The following is a 23,718-nucleotide window of genomic DNA, read 5'->3' on the forward strand; positions in this document are numbered from 1 at the left end:
ATGGTGGTGATGATGATGATGGTGGTGATGATGTTGATGGTGGTGATGATGTTGATGGTGGTGATGATGATGTGGCAATCGTGACAGTGCTGGGGACAGCTGTGGGACGCAGTGATGGCAGTGGCAGCTGTGGCGCTTCTGGTAGTGATGCTCGTGTCATGGTGAGGGTGGCCATAGTGCCGCTGTTTCTGGTCTAGGTGGGCAGGATGGTGACAGTGATGGAGATTGTGATGGCGGTGGTCCCAGCAAAGGAGCACTCGAATCACCGTCTTGCCATGTATCTAACAGTCAAGCCAAGGTGTCACATTATAAAAGAATCCTTCGTATCAAATCACTAACACACTGGAACATCAGCTCCATGAAGGCGGCTGCTGTTGTTCACTGCTGTATCCTCAGTACCTAGAGCAGGGTATGTACGGCCCATAGCACGTGCTCAATAAATGCATGGGTTCAATGAATAAAAGGAGATGGAGTCTCTTTTTTGATGCACTTTATTTTGCTGTTCAAGATAGGATCTTTTCTAAAAAATTCCCATTTTATAGATGAGGAAACTGAAGCTGAGAGAGATGACATAACCACAGACCAGGCAGAAGTAACTGATGTGAGGATGAGGTGGGACCTGTAGGCATCTGTGGCCAGGCCTGTCTGACTCTCAGTTCAGTGCTCTTTTCTCTGCGCAGTTCACAGCGTCTCCCCACCAGCACTCAGGATTACATCGTGGTCTTGTGCTTAGGCTTAATCATAGAAATACTGCTAATAATAGTAACAATTGCTGTTTGTAATTGTTCGAGTAAGGCTTAAATTGATCAAGACCATGGAAATTATTAATAACCCAGGCCCAGCCATGGTGATGTGGGTCATATTAAATTGTGTTGAGATGGATAACCTTGGCAATAATAGTAACCAGGATCATAAATTAATAACAGAAGTATTTAAATTAATGCCATACTGCCGATACCCTTGGTAGTAAGCTGCTCAATGCTGCTCTTAGTACTAATGTTGCTCCTTCCTGCCTTCCATGAATTCAGCTGAGAGGAAAGGCAGGGCTCTAAAAGCAGCAGGAGGAGACAGAGGCAACCCCTGTCTGGGGGGAGGGATCCTCAGGGATTTCTGAAGAGGGGATGGCTGCCTGGTGTCTTCTGCCCAGCCGTGGGAGGTAGCTTATTCACATTCACGGTCAAGGCCACAGTGATTGACGTCTACCTGTCCTTTCTGGGGATATCCACTGGATTTTGTTGGTTACACAGGAAAGAAACTCACAGGGCAGAATTTTTACTCCCACAAATGAAGGATTTAACTGGGAAATCACCTACCAGTAGTAAGCTTGCCCTTAGCACAAGTGTCTGAATCTCTCCCTTCTTCCTGTAAGGCTATTTTTTCAAAGTTGAAACTGAGGTCCACACCTGGCCAAGTTCAGGGTGAGGGGATGAGCTTTATAGACTTGCCCCCTACAACTCTGTGCTCCAGGGCTGTCTGGGAACCAGGAAAGGGTGGGGACAGGCAAGGTGGGGGTGACCATCAAGGTGGAGGTGGGAGTGCTTCCTGCCAAAAGACTGGTGGCAAACTCCTGGGGTTGCCAGGGCCTATAATTTGAAACTTCCAAGTTTTCTAGAGCATGGTGAGTATGGTCCTGGAGATGTACATGGATAGGTACATGGATGTGAGTCCATTCAACTCTTGTATTCTTTCTGCAGACCTTTATTGAACACCTACTGTGTACTAGGCATTCAGATAAGAAACTATAGTCCCTGCTTCCAGGGAGCTCATCAGCTTATGGAAACACAGTCTAATGAAGGCAAATGGTTGAGGATACATCTATGTGTTCATATCTGTGTGTGTGTGTGCACTGTGTGAGAGGGCTTTCATGGAGATGACTGCACACGAACACATGTATGTGTGAGTGTGTACGTGAGGACGTGTGTTTGAATGTTATGAGCACACGGAGGATGAGTGTGCATGTGTGGAGGTGCACAGGCGTGGGCAGAAGGCGCCGGTCCTCAGGACTGCGTGAGGATGGTGGGGACATAGGAGACTGCATAAGCACATATGTATGTAACCTTGGGAGTGTGTATTCCTTTTTGTGTGTGTGCACACCTGTGGTCGCTTCAGACCCGTCTTTTGAGAATTCAGATGATGTCGGGATGGTCTCCTTGAACGTCCCCGCTGTCTGTGGTCGGTGTCAGACCACTTGCCACCTCTCTCCCTCCTTCCCCTAGGCCTTTGCAGAGAGAACCCCGCACTGGGAAGGGGCAGAGGAGGGCTTGGGTATAGACCGGGAAATGAAAGGAGGGGCGGGCAGTGAGCATTACTGCTGACAACGGCTGGGTAGGGAGCAGGGCACCGGGGAAGAAGCTGAAGCCAGAGGCAGGGAAAGATGCGCAAGAGAGGGAACCCAAGCCCACAGCATCCGGGACGGACGCGTAGCAGCGCGGATCGGGCGCCGGGTACCAGGTCAGGGATAAGCTTTGAGGGCGGGGCGCGGAGAAGCGGCAGCGGGGCGCACGGGCGCGGCTCCCTGCCCGATGTCCCTTTCCGCCTCTCCTCTCCGGCAGACCGCGGGGAGGGCGGGCGCGGTTCCGGGGGTGGGCGGGCTGGGCGGGGAGAGGGCGGGGCCGCCGCACTGGCTTCTCCTAGCCCCTCCCGCCGGCAGCCAGAGGGAGCCGAGCCTCCGCCAGCTCTGAGGGGCTGGCGCTGGAGCGCTACGCAGCGCAGCCCTATCGGTCCGCGAAGCGGGCTGAACTGAAAGTCGAGCGCTGCCGCTGGAGGCGGCCGATGGGGTCAGGTGCCGCCGGCCGCGCCATGGACGGGCCGCGCCTGCTGCTGCTGCTGCTCCTGGGGGTGAGTGCTAATTGAAGGGGAGCTCGCTGTCTTTCCCGGGACCGAAACCTCGATAAGTCCAGGTTTCCCTGAGGAAAAACAGAAAAGAGCGTTGGGGTCCAGATGCTGGGGGCGTCGGGGGCGGTGGATGGCGAGAGAGGAGCTCCGATGCCAGTATCCACGGAAGAGCGTCTCAGGTTCTCAGAGCGAAGAGGCGACTCTGAGATTTAAGGTAAAGATTCGGAGAAGAGGGGCGCACGGAAGCAGGTCCTCGTGTGCCATAGGAGGTGTGTGTGGAGGAGCTGGGAGGGGTCTCTCAGGAGAGAGTCGTGGGGCTCTCGGATGCCTGGGTTCTTCGGAAGAGGGCGCTTGAATGCGGGATCTCGAGGCGACTTTCCCTCTGAGCATCTTGATCTCTGGAGAGTCGTGGGACAGAACCCAGGCTAGAGAAGGACGAGGAATGGGACGGGAACTAGAAAAGTGAGGGGCGAGCGTGGCTGGGGTGGGGAACCGGAGACGAGGAGATAAGAATTGTGTGGGAGGAGGATGAAGGGACTGGAGGCAAGGGGACCGGGCATCGGACAATGAAGACCAGCCAGACAATGGGGTGGGGGGAGGGGCGTGGGAGGGAGAGGTTCGGGGAGCGGGGCTCTGTTGAAGGGGGAGAAGTGGGTTAGGCAGGGCAGAAGGGACGCTGGTGAGGGAGGTGGAGAGAGGGAAGCAAAAGGAAAGAGGACGGAGTAGGGAGAGCAGACCCTGAGTGGTCTGGGCCCCGCCTGTCCGCCGAGAGACAGTGGGACGAGAAGAGAGAGCAGAGACAGACTCTTCCCGCATGTGTCGCGCGCTCTTCCTCGCGGGGTCGGGGAATTGTGGTTTGGGGTCCGAGGCTGGGAAAGGAGTGCCCACCTCGCCAGGGCGAACCCGCCTCCCCGGTTCCCCAGCGACCGGCGGGCTCCCGCTACGCACTTGTTCTCGCGGTTAGAAGCAGAGCTGCGGACTGGATGGGACGAAGCAGGCGTCGTCTGACGGGTTCTGGCCGCTGCCACTTCTTGGGGTGCAGAGAGGCGGGACTCGCAAAGCCGGGAAGGTCTAGGCAGTGGGCCGCTGAGGGGGCGCGTCGGCGAGGGCTGCCGGCAGGGGGCGCTGCGGCGCGAAGGCTGCGCGATCGCGGCTACTGGCGCGACCCGGACTGAGCGCTTCACCCGCCACCCGGACCCCCTGTGAAGTCAACCTGCCGCAGCGCCGCCCAGACGGTTCGCTACGTTTCCGCGAACGGCGTGGGGCGGGGGCGGGGGGGGCTCGGGGTTCTGCCCGCGCCCCGCCCAGCTTTCGGTGAAAGACTCCCGGCTCGGAACAAGATAGAGGCTCTCAGACATCTCGGCAAAGAACTGCGGGTCTTAGAAAGCGTCCAGGTCCGCCCGGTAGATCTGACAGGACATTCAGGACCCGATGTGTGGCCGTGAAGGGAGTGCCCTGGAAGGTTCTGCAATGGAGATGTCCTCACTCTCCCTGCCGTCTTCATCTCCTCTGAGCACTGAGCCCCCAACCCCCCATTTTACAGACTAGGAGACTGAGGCTCTGAGAGTTTTAACCAATTGGTCAAGGAAGGTCCCACAAGCGAGTTGAGCCAGAATCCTAGGGAGACTGCCCCTCACCTGACTGCCAGCTGGGTACCTCCCGTACGTCTTACGGGGCAGCCCGGCGTCCCAGCTCCGGAGAAGAGCTGCGCGTCTCGGCGGCAAGCGGGCGGGAATCTGGGGGCTGGGATGGACAGAGACCCATCCCCGAAGCTCAGCACAACCCCCCGGGGCGGTCAGTACCTGTGGCTGCGTCTGGGGATTTGGGAGTGACTGCGGGCACGTCTGCGCATTAACACCGCGGGTTAGAGAAGCCTCCCCCGGGCGGAGGGTGGGGGTCGAGGGGGGTGGCCGGGTGCGGGGATTGCGGCAGCCAGTAGTGCGGATTCCGGAGGGGCGAGGGCGTGGGCTCGGGATTTGGGCTGGAGAGTGTCCCCCGAATAGAGAAAAGGCGAGGAAGGAAGGGAGCAGGGGGTGGAGGGCCCGGGGACTCGGGAAGGTGGACCCGCACAGAATCTGCCGCCCGCACCCCTGCGGCTCTCGCCCCTGCCTCGCCGCGGGGCTGCTGAGTACGGGCTGGCCCTGCGCACCGCAGCGGTCCGAGTTTCTTCCTGGGCCGCGGCGAGAGAGTGCTGAAACCGGAGCGCATCCCGGCGGGTCGACTGACGGGCCGCGCCGGTAATGGAGGCACTTTGTCATTCAGACGTCTGTAACCGGAGCCGCCGGCTGGCTAATGCGCCTAATAGGGACGCAACTAGGACAGCAAACGCGAGGACAGGAGCGGGTGGGGGAGGAGACCCCGGCAGGGAAGGGGTCCCCGCCCCGCTGCACCAGCCGGGTCGCGTTCACGCGCCTAGATTCTTCCCTGGGGTGGGAGACGTGGAGGTGGGAATAACAAAATTGGTTGAGTGCCTACCGTGTGCCACGCACTGCCCTGGGTAATTTCTCCTGTCCCAGCTGAGGGAATCTAGTTATTCCCATTTTACAGTTGAGAAAGCTGAACCTCTCAGGCCTTCAGAAAGGAAACCAGGTTCCCCCAGTTAGTATGTAATGGCGCCCTTGTTGGAACCCAGGATTCCTGGCTTGGAGTTTACTCTTTCCTCCTTATGCCAGGCGCACTCCCCTGCCCAGCCTTCCAAATCACGGAAGGACGCGTGGCCCTGAACCACCACTAGACCTGGAGATTAGACTCTGTCCTATGCCCTTGGCACCGCAGATTTGTAGCTGAGCCCCTTCACTCCCCCCACTCAGAGCCCTGCTCCCTTTCAAAGTCTTCCTGCAGCATCCTCAGTAATTAGATCTTGTTTTTCCCCTCAAACTCCACCCCTGTTTCAAGGGATGGGAGGGGGGCATGTGCCAGTGCCTCCTCAGGGTTTGCATTGGTCTCAAAAGACCCTTCCCATATTTGAAAACTCTCCAACCTCTTCACCCAGCCAATGGCTCCATTCACCTAAGGAACCCTTTGCTGAAGCTATTGTGAATAGTTAGGACTCACCACCGTGAAGCCTTCCTATAGTTTCAAATTCTTTCAGCTATTTTGGTGTGTTTTCTGTTTTGTCCAGTTTTTTTAAATTATTAAAAGTCAGTTCACCTAAGCGTATTTGCACCTTAGTTTCTTGAAAGCCTTGACATGGGAAAAAAAGATTTGCAAACATTCTTGAAAATGGAATGAGTAAGTATAATAAATGTTAATTTCAAGCAAATGTGTCTATCATTTTGGTAAATTGCTCATTTTGGAACAATTAGCCTGAGTCCTAGTGACACCCACCCCACTTCCCAGGATTGCCCGGCCTTGGACCAATAGATGGTGTAGTTGGGTTAGTGCTTCCTGGCCACTTAGCAGGATGACCTCTGAGGGCCTCAGTTTCCACGTCTGTCCCTCAAGCCTTCCTCATCAGCTTCTGGAACAGCTGTTTGAGGTGATATTTCCTCTCCCTCATGGCACTGTGACTCCTGCCAGGAATCAGGGACCCTGTCTCATTGGAAACTCTTAGTTTAGTGCTCAGTAAATATTTGAGTTAGTTAACTTTAAACAGAGCTGTTCTCCAGCCTCCTTTGGCCTGCATACCCTGTTCAGACTCCTCTTGGTGGGTAAATCTCTCTCCATTTCTATCCTGCCCCCTACTCTGAGATGGTTTCCCCTGTTTGGGGATGGCTCAATTCTCCTCTCCCACTACTTACCCCTTAGGCTCAGCAGCTCACTCTCTATAAGACAAAACACTTCTTTGGTAACCAACATTTTTTGAACTCCTATTATGCACCAGGCAGAGTTACATACCTTATTTCATTTAATTTTCAGAGTAAACTTGGGCAGTGGATATCACCAATCCAGCATTTTAGGGGGGGGGGGGAATTGAGGCTTAGAGAGATTGAGAATTGATGCCCAGAGTCGGACAGGACTGAAGCGACTTAGCAGCAGCAGCATACTATTAAGTAGCAGATATGGAATGTTTTGAAATAGAAAACAAAACAAGTTTAGGAAACACATGGTTACTAATTATGTGGCCTGGATTCCAAACGGAAGACTTTGGAGAAGACAGAGGACCACAGGCTGCCACAGGGAGAGGAGGCTTCCAGAAGAGAGGCTTGCATGAGGCTGCCCCTCTGCCCATGACTGCCACAGACAGACCCCCTCAGCTATCTGGAGCCCAGTTTTCTCTACCAGCCTCAACTAACTGGAACACAGCCAAAAGCCACAAAAGACCTTGGAAAAGAGAAAAGAGAGGTCCCAAAGTGAATAAACACCATACTCATTTATTTACTGCCTCCAGCAACCCTGAGAGGCAGAAACTGTCATGGTTACCTAATGACAAAGAAACTAAGGCACAGAGAAATTCCAAACCTGTCCCAGGTCAGCCAGCTTGTAAGCCGTGAGCCAGTACTCAGAGCAGTGAAGGCAGCAGAGGAGGAAGGTAGACTTTTTACTCTGAGTATTGCCCTCTGCTAGATCAGATCCTGCTTACACTCGATTTATATACCTTCTTCCCAGGGCTAGTTACATATTTTCTAAAGATTGAATTTGTTGTTGTTCAGTCACTAAGTTGTGTCAAGCTCTTTTGCTATCCCATGGACTGTAGCTGTCTTCCATGAAGCCGGCCAGGCTCCTCTGTCCATAGGATTTCCCAGGCAAGAATACTGGAGTGGGTTAACATTTCCTTCTCCAGGAGATCTTCCTGAACCAAGAATTGAACCCACGTCTCCTGCACTGGCAGGGGGATTCTTTACCATTGAGCCACCAGAAATTAGAACGGAGGAGGGGCTGCTCAGGTCCCACTAGTAGCGCGAGAATTGACAGCTGATATCCTGACAGGAAGGGAGCAGGCAGAACTGTAAGAAACGCTGACAGGGGAACTCAAAGAGACAAAAGTGTGTTACTCTGGGATAAAGAGCACAGGGCTTCACTGCATTGCATCCTGGAATACTTGATGTAAATATTGAGTCCCTGAGTCATGGGGAAACCGTGAAGGCATGTTCCAGAGAAGGAGGAAGGTGCAGCCTCCATGGTTAAAGTGAGAAACATTAGGTGAGAACAGCAAAGCCATGACTTTCCGGAAACTCAGCTATCCAGAAAGTCAGTCCCTGAAGTGCTAGTTAATTGAGGCTGTATAATATTATGTTCTTAAATATTCCATAAGTATACATGTTGGGTCCCTAATATGTGCCAGGTACCATCACAGGCACTGAGGCAACCAGAGTCCTTGGCCTCAGGGAGCTGACAGTCCAGTGGGGGACTCTGTAGAGTGTCAGAGCAGACAGGAGTGAACAGGGAGGACATGTGACAGGGCAGCTCTGCCTGATGAAGCAGAGACTGGGGCCACAGGACCAGTTCCCCGATGAAGTGCCGTTAAGCAGAACACTGAAGGATGAAAAGAAATCCATACAGACCCTCCTGGAATCTTGCTCACCTCCTGGGGGAAAGCCTGCATCTGGGGCTACCCTCTCCCCAGGCCAAGGCTTCTGGTCTGCAGATGTTCCCAGCCCTGTGTTCCTGCCGCCTGGGAGTGGACGGTGGCAACACCCAAGGTTCCCCTCCTATGCTGCCTGTATCCTCCCCACCAGTCTCTTGAGGACCGCAGGCTGCCTCCTAGACTGATCCAACCTGTCTATCCCCCTGCCTCACCTGAACCCTAGTGAGACCTCAGGACAATTGGAAGGACTGAAGGGAAAGGAGTATTGGAAGCCATTCTGGCCAATGTAGAAGCAAGGAATGCCCAAATGATCCTTATGGCTCCTCTCTAGTTCCATGACCCAAGAGTCCATACTTCCTCTGAGCATCAAATGGGAACTGCGTGGTCTGGAGCCAGGGAAACAGGCTGTGGAGTTTTATTAGACGTTAAGATTTTTTTCAAGGAACAGAAATACAAAGCAATCTGCCAGCAGCCCCTCCCTCTAGGGAATCTGGTGCTAAATCATTCCATCCATGAGCAAAGATGCCTCGGCAGCAAGAATCTGACTCCCTTTTCCGCTGTTTCCAGTGTTGTTCCCACTGACTGTATGGGGGCAGGGAGAAAAGGGCTGGTGGCTGGAAATCAAACCCTGGGGGAGCAGGGCTGCTGGGTGGTGAGAGCAGCCACTTTCTCATCATTGGTAACAGGCATCCTTTTCCCCCGTCTTGGCACCAGAGTCCTGATGATTGGCTGTTCGTTTGCTTTGGCCCTGAGCTGTCTCCATCTCTTATCTTTCCAGAGAGATGAAAACTCAGAGGGAAATGAGCAGGTCAGAATTCCCAGAGCAGAGTCAGGATTTGAACCCAAGGTCCCATCCCTCTGCCTTCTGGTCTTGGGTACAGACACCTCCCATTTGATACTTAATATATGGAATGGTAGGATTAAGGACCGAGAGTAGCGCTCTGCTAGCCTTTCTTAGAAAAAGATTCCCCTCAGGGTAGACGCATCCCTGCAGGTGTGCAGCTTAGCAAGTGGCATTTGGGCTAGATTTCAACTTCAAGTTGCCCCCTTGGCTGGGAGCCCTGAGCAAGCTGCAACTCGCCTGCTGGTTCCTGACCGCCGCCCAAAGGCCCTCTGCTGGTCCTCAGGTTACCTTCCCCACATGGTGTATCCTTGGGATTCCAGGAGTTACTGTAACCCCAAGGTGAACCTTGCAGAAGGTCAGCATCCGAGGCTCTGATCTCACAGCCCAGCAGCCTGCAGGGGTGTGCTGTCCCCCTGCCTTTCTTCCCTGTCAGCTTTCAAGTGCCAAATGCCTCCCTGGTGAGCTCATCCCAGGCCAGGTGGTTCCAATAGAAGGCTTTAGGAAGGAGTGTTTGCTCCCTCAGAATACATCCTGTCCCCTTTCTCTTGCCAGTCTGACCTTCTGATCTTCCCCCATCCAGGTGTCCCTTGGAGGTGCCAAGGAGGCATGCCCCACGGGCCTGTACACCCATAGCGGAGAGTGCTGCAAAGCCTGCAACCTGGGTGAGGGTGTGGCCCAGCCTTGTGGAGCCAACCAGACCGTGTGTGAACCGTGCCTGGACAGTAAGTAGAAAGTGTCCGGTGGGGGAAGGAGAGCAGAATGGAAGGGAGGGCAAGGGGACTGGCGGGCATGCCCAGTAGAGGCCTTACAGGCGCTCTGGGTCCTGGCAGGAACTGCTGCCCACCACTGCATGGGTGCCAGAAGTGAGTCTGACTCAGCATAGGAGACAGAGAGGGGCAGCTCAGAATGGATGAGGGAAGTATGCAGAGGCAGAAGGGGGGCATGATGGGGGATGCCCAGGGGGTGCCCGTTCCCAGCCCCCAAGTAGAGAGGCCTAGTAGAAGAGTGTGGCTAGGTGGGAGGAGTAGCTGATGCTAAGATCAGCTAAAAATATCATCTGCGCTGCAAAATCAATGGCTGCCACTTACCCTCAGCGCTTTTGGGGGGAGGGGAAGAGGATCAAATCCTAGCTACCCTGGAGACTGACCTTGGGGGATCCTGGGAGGGTGTGGCTACCACCCCCCATCAGCCCCCAGCACCTCCCACTACCCAACCCCCGCCGACCCCCGCCACTGCTCCCCAGGGCAACTGTACTCCAGTTCTGACAGAGGAAACAAGAGTTTTCCCTAGGCAACAGGGATGGGGGTTGGAGCATTACAAGGATGTCCTTACTAGGGAGTGATGTTGGGTGCAACAGAGGGGAGGGGCGCTGTGGTCATTCCTACCTGGGGATTTCCTTGAGGAGGGGAGAGAACCCCATCTTCCAGAGGTGCTGGATGAGGTGGTGGGTCTGTGATCTGAAATTCTGTGCCCTTGTCTCATCTCTGATGGATGCCCTCCCACCAGTTGCTTTCAGGCCATGAACCTTTTTCCTGACTCTGTCTGGAAATCTTTCCTGAGGACAGTTAGGTCCTGCTTTCTACCTGGCACTCAGTGCCCACCTGGGGGCCAGTGGGAACTCTACTCAGATTGTTCTTGAATCATGTTGGGAACCAGGGAGTAGGAACTGGGAACTCTGAATCCGCCTGTCTTACCTTGAATGTCTTACCACCGCTGCCGCCACCACCACCTCCAGGCACCACACTGCACACAGCATATCTCTCCTTCAGGCAACCCCAACTCCTTGATATCCCAAACACAGCTTTCCTATTTCTGTGCTTGTGGATCCTGTAACTCCATCCCCCAGCAGAGGGATGCCAGGTAGGGAAGGCTAGACATCCCTTTGCTACCTTACCATCTGGGTACCTCCCCTGGCCCTGGCCTAACAGGGTTTCCATCCCAGGGCAGGACTAGCCAATCACAGCTGCCCTGGAATCTCCCATGTTTTCCTCTCATTTCCTAGACTCTTACCCAGGACCTCTTCTCTTTGGACAGCAAGTCTCCCAAGATGGGACCCTAATCCTTCTGTCAAAGCAAGGGCTGGGATACAGGAGGCTGAGAGAGGGCATCTCCAGAGAAGGGGAGAGGAAACAGGAGCAGAGAGGCAGCTCAGAAATCCCACTTGCTCCCTCCACTCCCCTCCCTTCCTCTTCTCTCATATTTCCCCCCCTCCCCCAGCTGTGTTAACAGGCTGCCTTTAAAAGTCTACTTTATGGGATGGAGACCCCAGCGGACTTTCCCTCTATCCTCAAAACGTTTCCACAAGGAAACCCATTAAGCTCCTGCCTTCATTCTCTGCCAAAAAAGACCACATTTTTCCCACCCCCTAAAACTCTCTCCTAGGAGTTCGCTGCTAATTTTCTGTATTTTCCCATGAGCAGGGCCCTCTCCTTTCCCTCCCATGTGACTAGACCCACCCCACTGCCACAGGCCAACGAGATAGGAGCTTCTTGTATAAATCGGACATCTTGCCTTTGCTGTTTATGATTGGAAGTCCTTTCTGTTTGACTGTATCCCTGCTACTGAATTTATCATTGCCCACCCCAGGGGCCCAACTGTTACAGGATCCCTGCTGTGTGTCAAGTGCGCTTAATGGTAGAATTTCACTTACTCCTCACCACAACCCTGTGAACGGAGACATTATTCCCAGTTTTACAGAGAAAGAAAAAAGCTCAGAGAGGTTAAGTAAGACACCCAGAGTCACACAGCTAATAAAGTGATGGAAGCAGGTTTTGAATCCAGACCTGCTTGATGCCTAGGAACAGAAGCACAGGAGTTGCTCTGTCAGAAGTGAGTTGAAACTGAAGGCTCCCTCCAGGCCCATCGCTATCTTTTCTTCTCTCCAACCCCCCCACCCTACTCCCAACTGCTGCCCCTTTGACTTCTCTCTGCTTTTTCCCTTCTTTGCTTCTCCAGCCCTAATCCCAACCTCCTAGATAATGACCCTGTGCTCCATCTTGTGTCTGGATGCCGTTAGAGAAGGTTAAGATAGGACCCCCACAGCAACCCCAGTTTCCCTCCATTGGGATCCTAATCTGCTACCTCTGCTTCCACATTCTGAGCTACCCTCTTTCCCCAGTTCTCAGGTCCTAACTGTGTGCTCTTCCTGCCCTTGGAGCAAGGATACATTCTCTTGGATTCAGTTTGGCATGGAGTTCTCCACTCTGGGCTAGAAGGGGTAGAGAAGATCTGGCTCTGTGCCTACCCACTCTTTGCACGAGGCAGAGAGGACCCTGGCATCCGTCCCCTTACTCCAGCGCATGAGTCAAGAGTGAGCTTAGAGATTTTTCCTTCATGCCCTTTGACTCATGCTCCAGAATAAGGGGAGGGATGCCAGGGTCCTCTCTGCCTCGTGCAAAGAGGGACCACACACACAAGTCCTCTTTCCCTTCTAGCTTCAACCCCTCCTGCTGTGCCTTTCTTACCAGGAGTCCCATCCCCACCCTCTAGAGCCAAGCCCTTCAGCAGCGTGGGGTAGCGCCATGGGTGGGAGATTTTGTCATCTTAACCCTAGTCACTCCCATTCAGGCCACACCTGAGCCTCTGCCTGTGTGGATAGAAATGGAAGGGCAGCTGAGGCTCTCTGGGAAGGCTGGCCATGCCTGGGCTGGGTTCACAGCTCAGCTCTGGCCTGGGGGAAGGGCTGGGTGGGAATCACGCTCAGATTATTCCTTAATCATGCTGGGAACTCTAGGAGAGAATCTGCCAAGAAATTTACCGGCACCAGCTGTGTTACCCCCTGAGACTTCAGGGCCAGAGTTTCCGGGGCCGGAGCATGGGGCTCCTGGCTCCCTTTCTCCTTCCCAGCTTTCCCACACCCGGAATCAGGGACGGGCGGGAGAAGGGGGTGTCAATGAGGGGGTGAGGTGGGCCGAGGGGCTCCAGCGTCCCAAGTGCCCCAAGTGCAGGTGACTAAATTTGGGGTGCGGCTCCCCCACCCCCATCCCGCACATCCCTCTGTCCTCAGGCGTGACCTTCTCGGACGTGGTGAGCGCCACGGAGCCGTGTAAGCCGTGCACGGAGTGCGTGGGACTGCAGAGCATGTCGGCGCCCTGCGTGGAGGCCGACGACGCCGTGTGCCGCTGCGCCTACGGCTATTACCAGGACGAGACGACCGGCCGCTGCGAGGCGTGCCGCGTGTGCGAGGCGGGCTCGGGGCTCGTGTTCTCGTGCCAGGACAAGCAGAACACCGTCTGCGAGGAGTGCCCCGACGGCACGTACTCAGACGAGGCCAACCACGTGGACCCCTGCCTGCCCTGCACGGTGTGCGAGGACACGGAGCGCCAGCTGCGCGAGTGCACGCGCTGGGCCGACGCCGAGTGCGAGGGTGAGAGCCCGGGGCTGCGTGGTGCGGAGGGCGCCCACCCTGGCGGGCAGGGTCTGCAAGGGTCCGCCCATGGCCTGCAGGGGCAGCCTCCATGGCCTCGAGCCAACAGACACCCTCCTGATCTTTCCCACCAAAGGACCCCATCCACTGTTAGCCCCTCTGGGCTAAGTGTTTGGAAAGCATCCTCCCAGGCCGCACTCAGTTCCCACGCTTTGGTAATCTGTGGCTGCCGGCTCGGGACTGGGTGGGTGGCAGAGAGGTGGCCTCCGTGGCCAGAGCACAGACAGTGCATGTTTGAGCCTGAGGTAGACTCTCTGAACTGGAGAGGGGGTCTAGGACCCTCCAGAACTGGGACCCTTTGGCTCTGAGACCACTGTGGCTCTGGGACTTGGGATGGAGTCCGCCACACTCTCACTTACTGAGTGACGTCAAGAAGGTCACTTTGGTTTCTGGACCTCGATTTCCTACTGGTCACAGGGTTTCCAGGTTAGGGACAGGGGCTGGTTCACGTCACCTTGTTGGGGAGGGGTCAGAAGTCACTGTTACAGTTTAGCCAAGGATGAAGTGAGACCCGGGGAACACTAAGGAGATCGTGGGAACAGGGGCTTTGGGACAGAGAAGGAAGGGGAAGCAGCAGGCCTGGGGTTTGGGAGCCTGAGGAGGAGGCAGGTGCATGTGGAGGGCCCTCAGCTCCCCGGGGGGATGGGAGCTGGGTGTGCCCGCCTTAGTCCGATGGGCAGTTCCTGGCATGGGAGGAGGAAGCCCTGTGGTAGCCAGGGCAGAAATGTTTTGGTCCCCTGGTTGGTGACATCCATCTTGGGGGAGAGGTTGACTGCCTTTACTTTCTATCACTCTATGACTGGGCACCCGTGTAGCTATTTCCCTTTGGGACCTAACCCTCAGGGTGCTCTCTTATTTTGAGCAGGCAACAAGTGCCTCCTTCTGGGAGCCCTGAGTTGAACAGGAGAGAGCTGGCCTTTGCCCCAGTGTGCTGAGGGAGACATGGTGCCAGCACTTAGTTCCCAGGAGATCCCCCTTTGTGGTGGGGGCAGCACAGCCTCTGCCTTCAGTCTGCCTGCAGTCGGATGGGGGAGGCAGATCCCCTGCTGTGGAGAGCCTCTGCTCTGACACACCCGTGCCGGCCTTCCAAATCCTGTGATCCTCTGGTGCCGGGACCTCAGGGTGGAGAGGGCTGTTAAGCTGGGCTGAGGCCAAGCATGTGTGTGAAGCTTCCTGCACTGGGATGTGGGGTTGGGGTGGAGGAGTGGGATGTGGTAGTTCCGGGGGCAATTGCCCTGGTCCAGGAGACAGGCAAGTAGCATCAGGCGCAAGGCAGAGCAGGGGGAGTTTCAGCAGCCTGCAACGGGCAGCGGGTGGCACGCTTCTGTGGGCAAGTTGGGACCAGCTGGTGGGGGGTGGGAGTTAGGGGTGCGGTTAGAGCAAAGAAAGGTGCCAGCTGGGAGAGGGGTGGGCTCTGCCTTTACGGGCATTCACAGGTTCCTTCCAGATACCGCTCTGCTTTTCCAGCCACGCTGAAGGGGTGTGTTTGTCCCTGCCCCTCTTCTCCTTCTCCCTCAGAAGGGTTACATGTCAGCTCCAGGGCAGGGGGAGCATTTCGGGACTTGGAATTTGATCTGTGGTAGTTTGGCTGTCGCCCTCCCCTCCAGTGCAGGGCATATTCCTTGCATATACATTTCAGGTGTCCACATGGTGACTCACCCACCTTGGGGGCAGAACCTGACCTCTAGCCCTCAACTAAAGAAATTCGGGTTTAGGAGGAGTAACCCAGTCCTTCTTTCCACCCCCCCCCCCCCCAAGTCTGAGAGCTCCTATGCCGGAAACGGCTGTCAGGACCTGCCAGGGGCTTAGTGGATTGGAATGCCAGAGGACGTGGTCACATCTGGATCTCATCCTCGCCCTCTGTTAGGGGGGCATTCGGGAGACTAGGGGAAAGCGCCCTGGAAGCGCTGTCTTCAGCCTGGTCTGGCTCCCACCCTCCCTCAGCTCTTCCCCTCTGCTCCTAAATCTCTGTGATGCCTGATTCACTGACCTTCCACCTAACCGTGCCTTCAGCCTCTGGGTTTGGGTCACTTGAGCAGAGCTGTACCCTCAGCCTCGGGGGTCAGGTTGCCCCTCCAGCTGGCCCAGTCCCCTAGCCAGGCAAGAGAAGACCCTCCCCAAACCAGTGCCTTGTCAGAAGGTAGGGCTGTGTCTCCTCCACTCCCTGCCCCACCTCTTCCACCCTATCCTTCCTAGGACTGAGATGAGGGACGGGAGGAATAGGGCAGCAGATGGCAGCCTCCTCGCCAGTGCCAGCCAGATGGATTCCAGAGTCAAATCTGGGGACCTTATTCCTCAGAAGGTGCTGAAAGTGGGGGCCTTTGAAGCATCTTTGCCTTGAGCCAAGGAGGTCTAGGAAACCAGTGGGCAGCTTCAACTCCCATTTGGGTGGGCAAACTTGAGGGCTGAGTGGGGCAGATCTGGGGAGCAAAGTCCCTGCTCTTCACCCCAGTGGCATGTCCTGTCTGCTTTCCCTCCCTGCCTCAGGCGTGGGAAGCAAGGATAGATGGAGTAGGCAACTTTGCCCAGACAGGTACCCCCAGGTCATCCAGAGCCCACAACCCCAGGTACTGCCTTCAGCTGGGTGACAGAATGGAAAATACCACCCACTGCTGCCAGGGAGTCCTCAGTCCCCTACCAGGGGGGCTGGCAATGCCCAGCTGATATGAAAGAACCTCAGTAGGTAGCAGAGCAGTCTCCTTCCTCTGAAACAGGGCAGTGCCTGTTCTGTGGGCTTGCTCTCCGCCAGCAGTCCTCATTCTTTCCCACTTGGGTTTGGGCTATCTGACACTGTCTTCTCTGGATGGCAAGAACAGATGGTATGGGGGCTACACAGGGCAGGAAATAGAGGCTAGCCACCATCCATGGACTGGCTGGAGGGAAGCAAGCCAGCTGTGCACCTCCCCACCCTGCCTGAGCCTAGAGCTAGGACACGAGAGCCTGGAAAAAAGGCTGGATGCCAGCTTTCAGAGGGTGGTGCATCGGACAGTACCTCTCTGCCACACCCGATTACTCTTATCCTTCTTTAGGACAGGGATGACTGGGACCACTAGGACAAGCTGGGGCCAGAGAAATTACATTCGCTAGCCTGCCTCCAGCTGGAGGCACCCTAGTGCTTATTTACTTCTTTGTGTGTTTATCTCCAGGCGAGGCTTCTGAGTACCCAGAGTAGGCAGAATTGAATTCTAGGGTCACAGCTTTCCCCAAGATGGAAAGGAGCTTAAAGACTATCTCTTTTAATATCCCCATTCTATAGATACGGAAATTGAGGTCCTGAGAGGTGAAGGAACTGGTCCAGAGTCACACAGGAAGTCAGTGACAGAGCTGAAGGGGGCCGAGGGCTGTTGATTCTTAGATCCTTGGTCTTCTCCACCATCGTGATGTCATATAGCCAATCCCAGCCCACACCTGTATGTGTAGCCGCCGGGCATACAAGCACCTGGGGCAAGGCCAGGACTGGGGTAAAGCTCTGGGGGTCAGGATCTAGGGGAGGGACTCGGGGGAAAGTGGGTCCTCACTCCTGTAGCCTTTTCTTCCAGAGATCCCTGGACGTTGGATTACACGGGCCACGCCCCCGGAGGGCTCCGACAGCACAGACCCCAGCACCCAGGAGCCTGAGGTACCTCCAGAGCAAGATCCGGTAACCAGCACTGTGTCAGATGTGGTGACCACGGTGATGGGCAGCTCCCAGCCTGTGGTGACCCGAGGTACCGCCGACAACCTCATCCCTGTCTATTGCTCCATCCTGGCTGCTGTGGTTGTGGGCCTTGTGGCCTACATCGCCTTCAAAAGGTGAGAGGGGGAACCTGAGACAGGGAGCCAGATCTTTGGCCTCAGGGAGAGCTTTGCTGTGACCATGACCTGAAAATGCACACACTCTTTTAACTTAGCCCTAAACCAAGCTCATCCTCGCTTGCCATCAACTTCACCCTGAAGTCTTTACTTCAAGGTGTGGCAGGCCCGTCCTGCCCTGGCGTCAGCACCTCCCCACCCGCACTGTCCTCCCCTACCTGACTCCTCAGCCTCCAGCTGCACACAGAGCTGCTTTTACCAGCTGCTTGCATCCTCATTCCCTGGACCCCATTTATTCACACAGTTACCTGTGTGTGTGTGTGTATCTTTCTTTCCCATGACACACATGGATGTTATGGCACTCATGTCCAGAAATCCAGGATGTGGAGAAGACCTCGAAAGCATTTTAGATGTTTAAATGCATTTTCCATTCTTTAGAAAAAATCATCAAAGAAATAACATGGTTGTTTGGGATAATGCAGAGACGACCAATGTCTTGTAAAGCAAAAAGTAGTAAAACCTCCTTTTATCTCTCCAAATCTTACCTACCCCTCTCCTCTTTGGACTCTGTCTGGAATGGATCCCTTCTAGCCATTTTCTATGCATTTATAAATGCATATACATGTGTATAAAACCTTTTATAGTTATATGTACACACAGGTTGGCTTTCTTTTTTTTTAATATCAATGTGATCACACTCTACATATGCTGCAACTTACTTTTTCACTAATCTTCCTTGGGAGAGCTTTCCTCAGAACATATAGAATTATCTGATTATTTATAACTGCTCATTCAATAATATGGGTGGAGTATAATTTATTTAACCAATCTCCTATTGATGGACATTTGATTTGCTTTTACTTTTTCCTTATTGCTTATAGTAGCAGGGGAAATCCTTACACGTACGCCTGCACACATGTGGGAGTACTTTAGAAGGAAAGATTGGGAAAAGTGAAATTCTGGGAAGTCATTTATTTGTGCACCATTCGTCCCATGGACATTTACTGAACGCTGGCCACATACACCAAGCCCTGGGCGCCGCTGTGCCCTCACGGTGCTTCCGGTGTGGGCCGGGGAAAGGAATGTAGAGGACAGGTATGAAGAGAGCCTCCCGTGCTGGGCGGGGGTTAGGGACCAGCCCCCACCAGGCCTCTGGTGCCCACGCGCCAGAGCATAGACACTTTAGCCACGTGGCCATGTGGCTCCTCAGGCTCTGAGACTGGGCCTATGCTCCGGCTCCAGGTGGAACAGCTGCAAGCAGAACAAGCAAGGAGCCAACAGCCGACCCGTGAACCAGACACCCCCACCAGAGGGGGAAAAGCTACACAGCGATAGCGGCATCTCTGTGGACAGCCAGAGCCTGCATGACCAGCAGCCCCACACGCAGACTGCCGCAGGCCAGGGTGAGTAGCAGGGCCGGGCGGGGGGGGTACTGAGGCAGGGAGAACAGGAGTAATTAAGATTAGACTGTAGGAGGGACTGCAGAGGGGCTGACTGCAGGCCTCTGGGTGGAAGGATGAAGAGGCGGGGTGAGAGAGTGGGTAGGAGAGGCCCTTGCCAGTGGAATGACTTGGGAAACAGAAGCTTTGACAAACTGGAGCATCTAGACTCATCAAGCTAATTGTCCCCCAGAGCTAATTACTCCTCAGAGTGGCTGCAATTAGCCTCCTGCCCAGGACTTCTGGGGAACAAGTAGTTAATTATGTCCCCTAATTGGTAGCCCATAGCCCAGCTCCAGACACTTGCTGCAGTTGAGTCTAGGACCAGAAGTCCTGTCTCCTCTGCCTTGATTAATTGCTGGGGGGCGGGGGCAGGGAAGTTAGGGGCTGGGGATGGTTCTGGAGCTAAGGATGAGTAGGAGACATGAGTCAGCATCCCCCAGGTGCCTCCGCTGCCCTGCCCACATCCAGGACTGCATCTTGGGCATCCCTCTGCTTTTAGGCTCTTGGGTCCTCCCCAGACTGAGAGGAGAAGTGCCTCAGCCCTTCTTGGGTCTTATTCCAGGCCCCCACACCCACTTTGGGAGAAAGGGGGTCTAGTGGGTAGTGCCTGACTCCCCCTGGGTTCTTGGCAGCCCTCAAGGGTGATGGAGGCCTCTACAGCAGCCTGCCGCTGTCCAAGCGGGAGGAGGTGGAGAAGCTGCTCAACGGCTCTGCAGGGGACACCTGGCGGCATCTGGCAGGCGAGTTGGGTTACCAGCCTGAGCACATAGACTCCTTCACCCACGAGGCCTGCCCAGCCCGCGCCCTGCTGGCCAGCTGGGCCGCCCAGGACAGCGCCACACTCGACACCCTCCTCGCGGCCCTGCGCCGCATCCAGCGCGCCGACATCGTGGAGAGCCTGTGCAGCGAGTCCACGGCCACATCCCCCGTGTGAGCCGGCCCGGGAGCCCCTGCCCTGCCCCCACATTCCGACGACTGATGCTCCTGCCAACCCCGCGGGTCAGAGCTACCCGCTTCTGGGCAGGGCCTCAGAGCCGGGCCCCCAAACCACAGCCCTGTCGCTGCTCCTGTGCGGCCCCACCGCCTCCAATCATTGCTTCTCCCTCTCGTGCCGCAGGTGCCCCTGCAGCCTCTCCCCCCCTCTCTGCCCCCTCACCATTTCAGGCCTCCTGCTCGCTTCTCGCCCTGTTTCTCAGGGTGCCAGCCCCTCCCACCTTAGCAGGTTGTCATATCTGGGAGGCTGACACCAGGGATGGTGGTGGGGGCATGACAAGGCTCCAGAGACTCAGAGGGAGAGACTGAGGAAGCAGAGCCATGGACACTACACTGTGAACTCGGGGAATGAGGGAGCACCTGTATGGCCTAAACCTCTCTCAGCCCCCTCGCCTCCTCCCCTGTGGCCTAAGATGAAGAGCCTCAGAGGTTTATTAGAGCTGGTAAGGGGGTTGAAATCTGGTCTATCCCCCTCCTCGTATAGAACCGTGAGGCCCAGAGAAAGAGATTCATTTGCCCAAAGCATCCAGCAATGGAGAAGCCAAAGATGAGCTGTCCCCTCACCCTGAATGAGGGGCGCAGACCTCAGGCTTGCTGGAGGGGACCAGACGACCCTCTGGCAAGTGTCTCACAGCCAAACCCAGTCTGCTCTTCACCATCTCCAGACCTGTCCAGCCCCTGTGAAGGGCAGATGCGTCACTCAAGGCCTGACCCCCTGGTCTGTCCTGACCCCAGTCAGGGTTGGGGTTTGTGGCGAGGGGTGCGGCTTCCCTCTGCCTGTCCCCTCAGGTATGTCAGTGTGACATCTGTGGTGTGGCCAGTCTGTAAGTATTTGCCATCCCAGCATAGACCTGGAGCTAACACAGGCAGCATCTTCCCCTGGAGTCAGCCTTGGGGGTCGGGGACTAAGGACCACCCCCCCCCCCCACCTGCAGCACGCAGATTCAGAGAGACACACACAGGATGAGAAATCTTGCTTCTCTCCAAGAGTTCTTTCTCTTGGGCCAAGGCCGGATCCTGCTGGGGCAGCTGCCAGAGAAGCATCGAAGGGAATTGAACTCTGCTCGCCGTCTTCCCTCACCCCCGGGTTTGGCGGGCCAAGGACGACTGAGGCTTGAGCTGGCGCCTGCCTTCCAAGGGCCTGCACGTGGAGGAATGCTCCCCCCTCCACCCTTTCCCTGCAAGCACGGGTTTGGCTGGGCTCCGGAGGCTGCAGTGAAGAAAAGTGGACCAGTGTGGGAACGCAGCAGGAAGAAACGGAGTTAGAGTGTGGCCCATCGAGGGTCTCTTCCGAGTTTAGACGACCCTTCAAAGGACTGTTTCTTTCCTAGCTTGGTACCAGAAAGGGACCGTGAGGTCCCTCCTGGCCTGTTTTGCTTGATGTTGGAATGAGTGTGGCCCCCCTCTATTTAGCATGAACGAGCCCCAAGCAGGGTGCGCACTGCCAGCCACCCCCTCCCCAGCCCAGGGGTCTCTCACCCCTGTATAAGGGACTGGGGACATTGTACATAGACTGCACTTCTTTGACCTGAATCAGTAACAGGAGGAGGAAACTCACCTGCTGACCCCTCACCTGTGAATTTGGGGAGTGGGACAGAGTCTGAGGTATTTATTTTCCTCCCCGGCAGCAGGGGAGGGGGTTGGAGGTTGCAAGTATGTTTTAGCATGTGTTTGGTTCTGGGGCCTCTCCTGCCTCCCTTTGGGCTGAGATGGAGCCTTTTTGCCCAGTCCCTCCCGCAGCTGGGAGCTGTGAGCTCCAGATTCCTTGTCACCCTCCCTGTCACCTGCCCCTTGCATCCTGTGTAATCATTTCTTGGGTCCTCCTGAAACCTACACATAAAACATAAATGATGAACATTAAATAGCAAAGAAAGAAAAATCGTACAGAGATTTTCTGGAAACATACGTGGTTTGAGTTGGTAGGGGGTTGTGTGTGTGTGGTAGGGACCTGGGTATAATTTCCAACTCAGTGAGTTCCTGTCCTATTTTTCTCCCCCTACATAACGGGGAAGTTTTAACAGAAATCCAGCAAATTCACATGTGTCACCATGGAGTTAAGTGGGATGAAGACAGAGTGGGGGGCCTTAGCCGCCGGACCTTGGAGAGGGAAAGTGAAAATGGCCATGCAGGAAGCTGGCCAGCTGTGAACTTGACCAGATGTCAGAAGTGAAACTGACCACAGGGGAGCCAGAGGCTTGCTAGGAGGGCCAGGTCACAACCCCACAGCTCCCAGCCACCCACATGACCTGGGAGGCACCCCTCAGCCCAACACACAAGCGCACACACACAGTCCTGCTCCAGATGGCCTGGCAGGAGCCTGGCTGGCCCAGCCTGAGTTGGGCAGGGCCCTCCCCTGTGGCTCTCCCAGGCAGGTCCCAGCCCTAGCTCCCACCAGCCTGGCTTTGCGCCCTGCCTGGTCCAGGAGCTGCAGACTTCCAGGCCCTGGGCCTGTGCCCCTCTTCCAGGCTGGCCAGACAGCTGGTTTGAGCTGCTCAGCTTGTGGTTGCTAGGGAATGCCACGGGAGGCTTGCTTTCCCACAAAGAACAGCAAACAAGCCTTCCTGATCTTGGGATCCTGGGAAGGGCCAACCGGACCCCAGCCAAGTGTTATGTGTGAGGTGGAGGGAGGCGTCTTCCGTCTCCCACTCCCAGCTTGTGAGGGTTGTGAGGAAGGTGGTGGGGAGGGGCAGTGATTTAGAGTCAAAATTAGAAATGATCCTGGGTCTTGGGTAACCCCACTGTGATGGGAGAGACAGACTCTTAAGGGACCTCGCCTCTAAAGAGGGGAGACACAGCCCCAGACTTGAGGATGCCTCTAATCTGATGAGGGAGGCACAATTCCTGTCCTAGAAGAGCCCCCATTCTGATGGCGGAAATGCCTCTAATTTGGTGGGGGAGAGCCAGATGCTGCGTGTGGCAATAAGGAGTTGCAGACCCTTCCACGGTCTTAAGTTCTTGGCGGGGAGGCAGCAGACAGCCCCTGATGGTGTGCAGTGCCATGCTAACGGTGAGTGGGAGTCCCCTCCCAGGGGTTAGGGAAGGTTTGCCAGGAAAGAGACACTGAGGCTAAGCCCTACTGAAGTGGAGTCAACAAGCTGGGGGAGGAGAAATTTCCTGGCAGAGGAATCAGCGCAGCAAAGGCCCTGAAGAGAGAGAACAGAGCACATGGGCCCTGGGGAGACTCCTGTGCCTGGAGCCCAGAGAGCGAGTCAGTGGGGCCAGACAGGGAAGGGCTTACAAAGAGACACATTAAAGCCACCTGGACTAATCTTAGAACACTGGGGAGCCACTGAGGGGGATTAAGCAGGGGATGCCATAAACAGGTTTCCATCTCAGAAAGCACAGCTCTGGTTGCCATGAGGGGCATTAGGGTGGGACAGGTTAAGGGGGCCAGGAGGTGGAAGTGAGAGGTAAAGGAGGAGCCACAGGGCTGGCGAGAAGAGGGCATCGTGAAAGCTCCTTATAGCACACGGGATGGGATAGGAGGTGTGGAGGTAACTGACGCTGGTCTGGGGCTCCTGGGGACAATGGGGCAGAGAACCCGAAAGACAGTGCCAGAGATTCACACCCACCCACCACCACATCGTGGAGAAACCCTCTTTGTCCTCCTTCGACCTAACTTTCATCCCTTCTCCTAATTCCCCGGCAAGAGCAAAACGGCTTCATTGGTTCCCGATCTTTAATGTTGCCTCAGAGGCTGTGTGAGACTCCTGCCAACCCCTCAGACGCTGTGTGAGACTCTTGCCAACCCCTCCAGACTCACTGCCTTGCTCCATCTGTCCTCATCCTCACTCTATGCTTCCCCACACCAGCACTCTCACAGTTCTTCAAGCTTCAAGCTACAGGACCTTTGCACATGCTATCCCTTCTGACTTCAGTCCTGAATATTCATTGGAAGGACTGATGCTGAACTTGAAGC

General features: G+C 55.5%; 1 protein-coding gene across 1 annotated transcript; it reads left to right on the plus strand.

The window, feature by feature from the left end:
- Positions 1-2,647: 2,647 nt before the first annotated feature.
- Positions 2,648-21,678, plus strand: NGFR (nerve growth factor receptor). Its single transcript, XM_006061965.4, has 6 exons — positions 2,648-2,838; positions 9,727-9,868; positions 13,153-13,512; positions 17,112-17,364; positions 18,607-18,767; positions 19,439-21,678. The coding sequence occupies exons 1-6, from the start codon at positions 2,773-2,775 to the stop codon at positions 19,738-19,740; spliced, it is 1,284 nt and encodes a 427-aa protein (XP_006062027.1). The 5' UTR covers positions 2,648-2,772; the 3' UTR covers positions 19,741-21,678.
- Positions 21,679-23,718: the final 2,040 nt, after the last annotated feature.

The sequence above is a fragment of the Bubalus bubalis genome, chromosome 3 (genome assembly GCF_019923935.1).
Source record: "Bubalus bubalis isolate 160015118507 breed Murrah chromosome 3, NDDB_SH_1, whole genome shotgun sequence".
In the NCBI taxonomy this organism is placed as follows: Eukaryota; Metazoa; Chordata; class Mammalia; order Artiodactyla; family Bovidae; genus Bubalus; species Bubalus bubalis.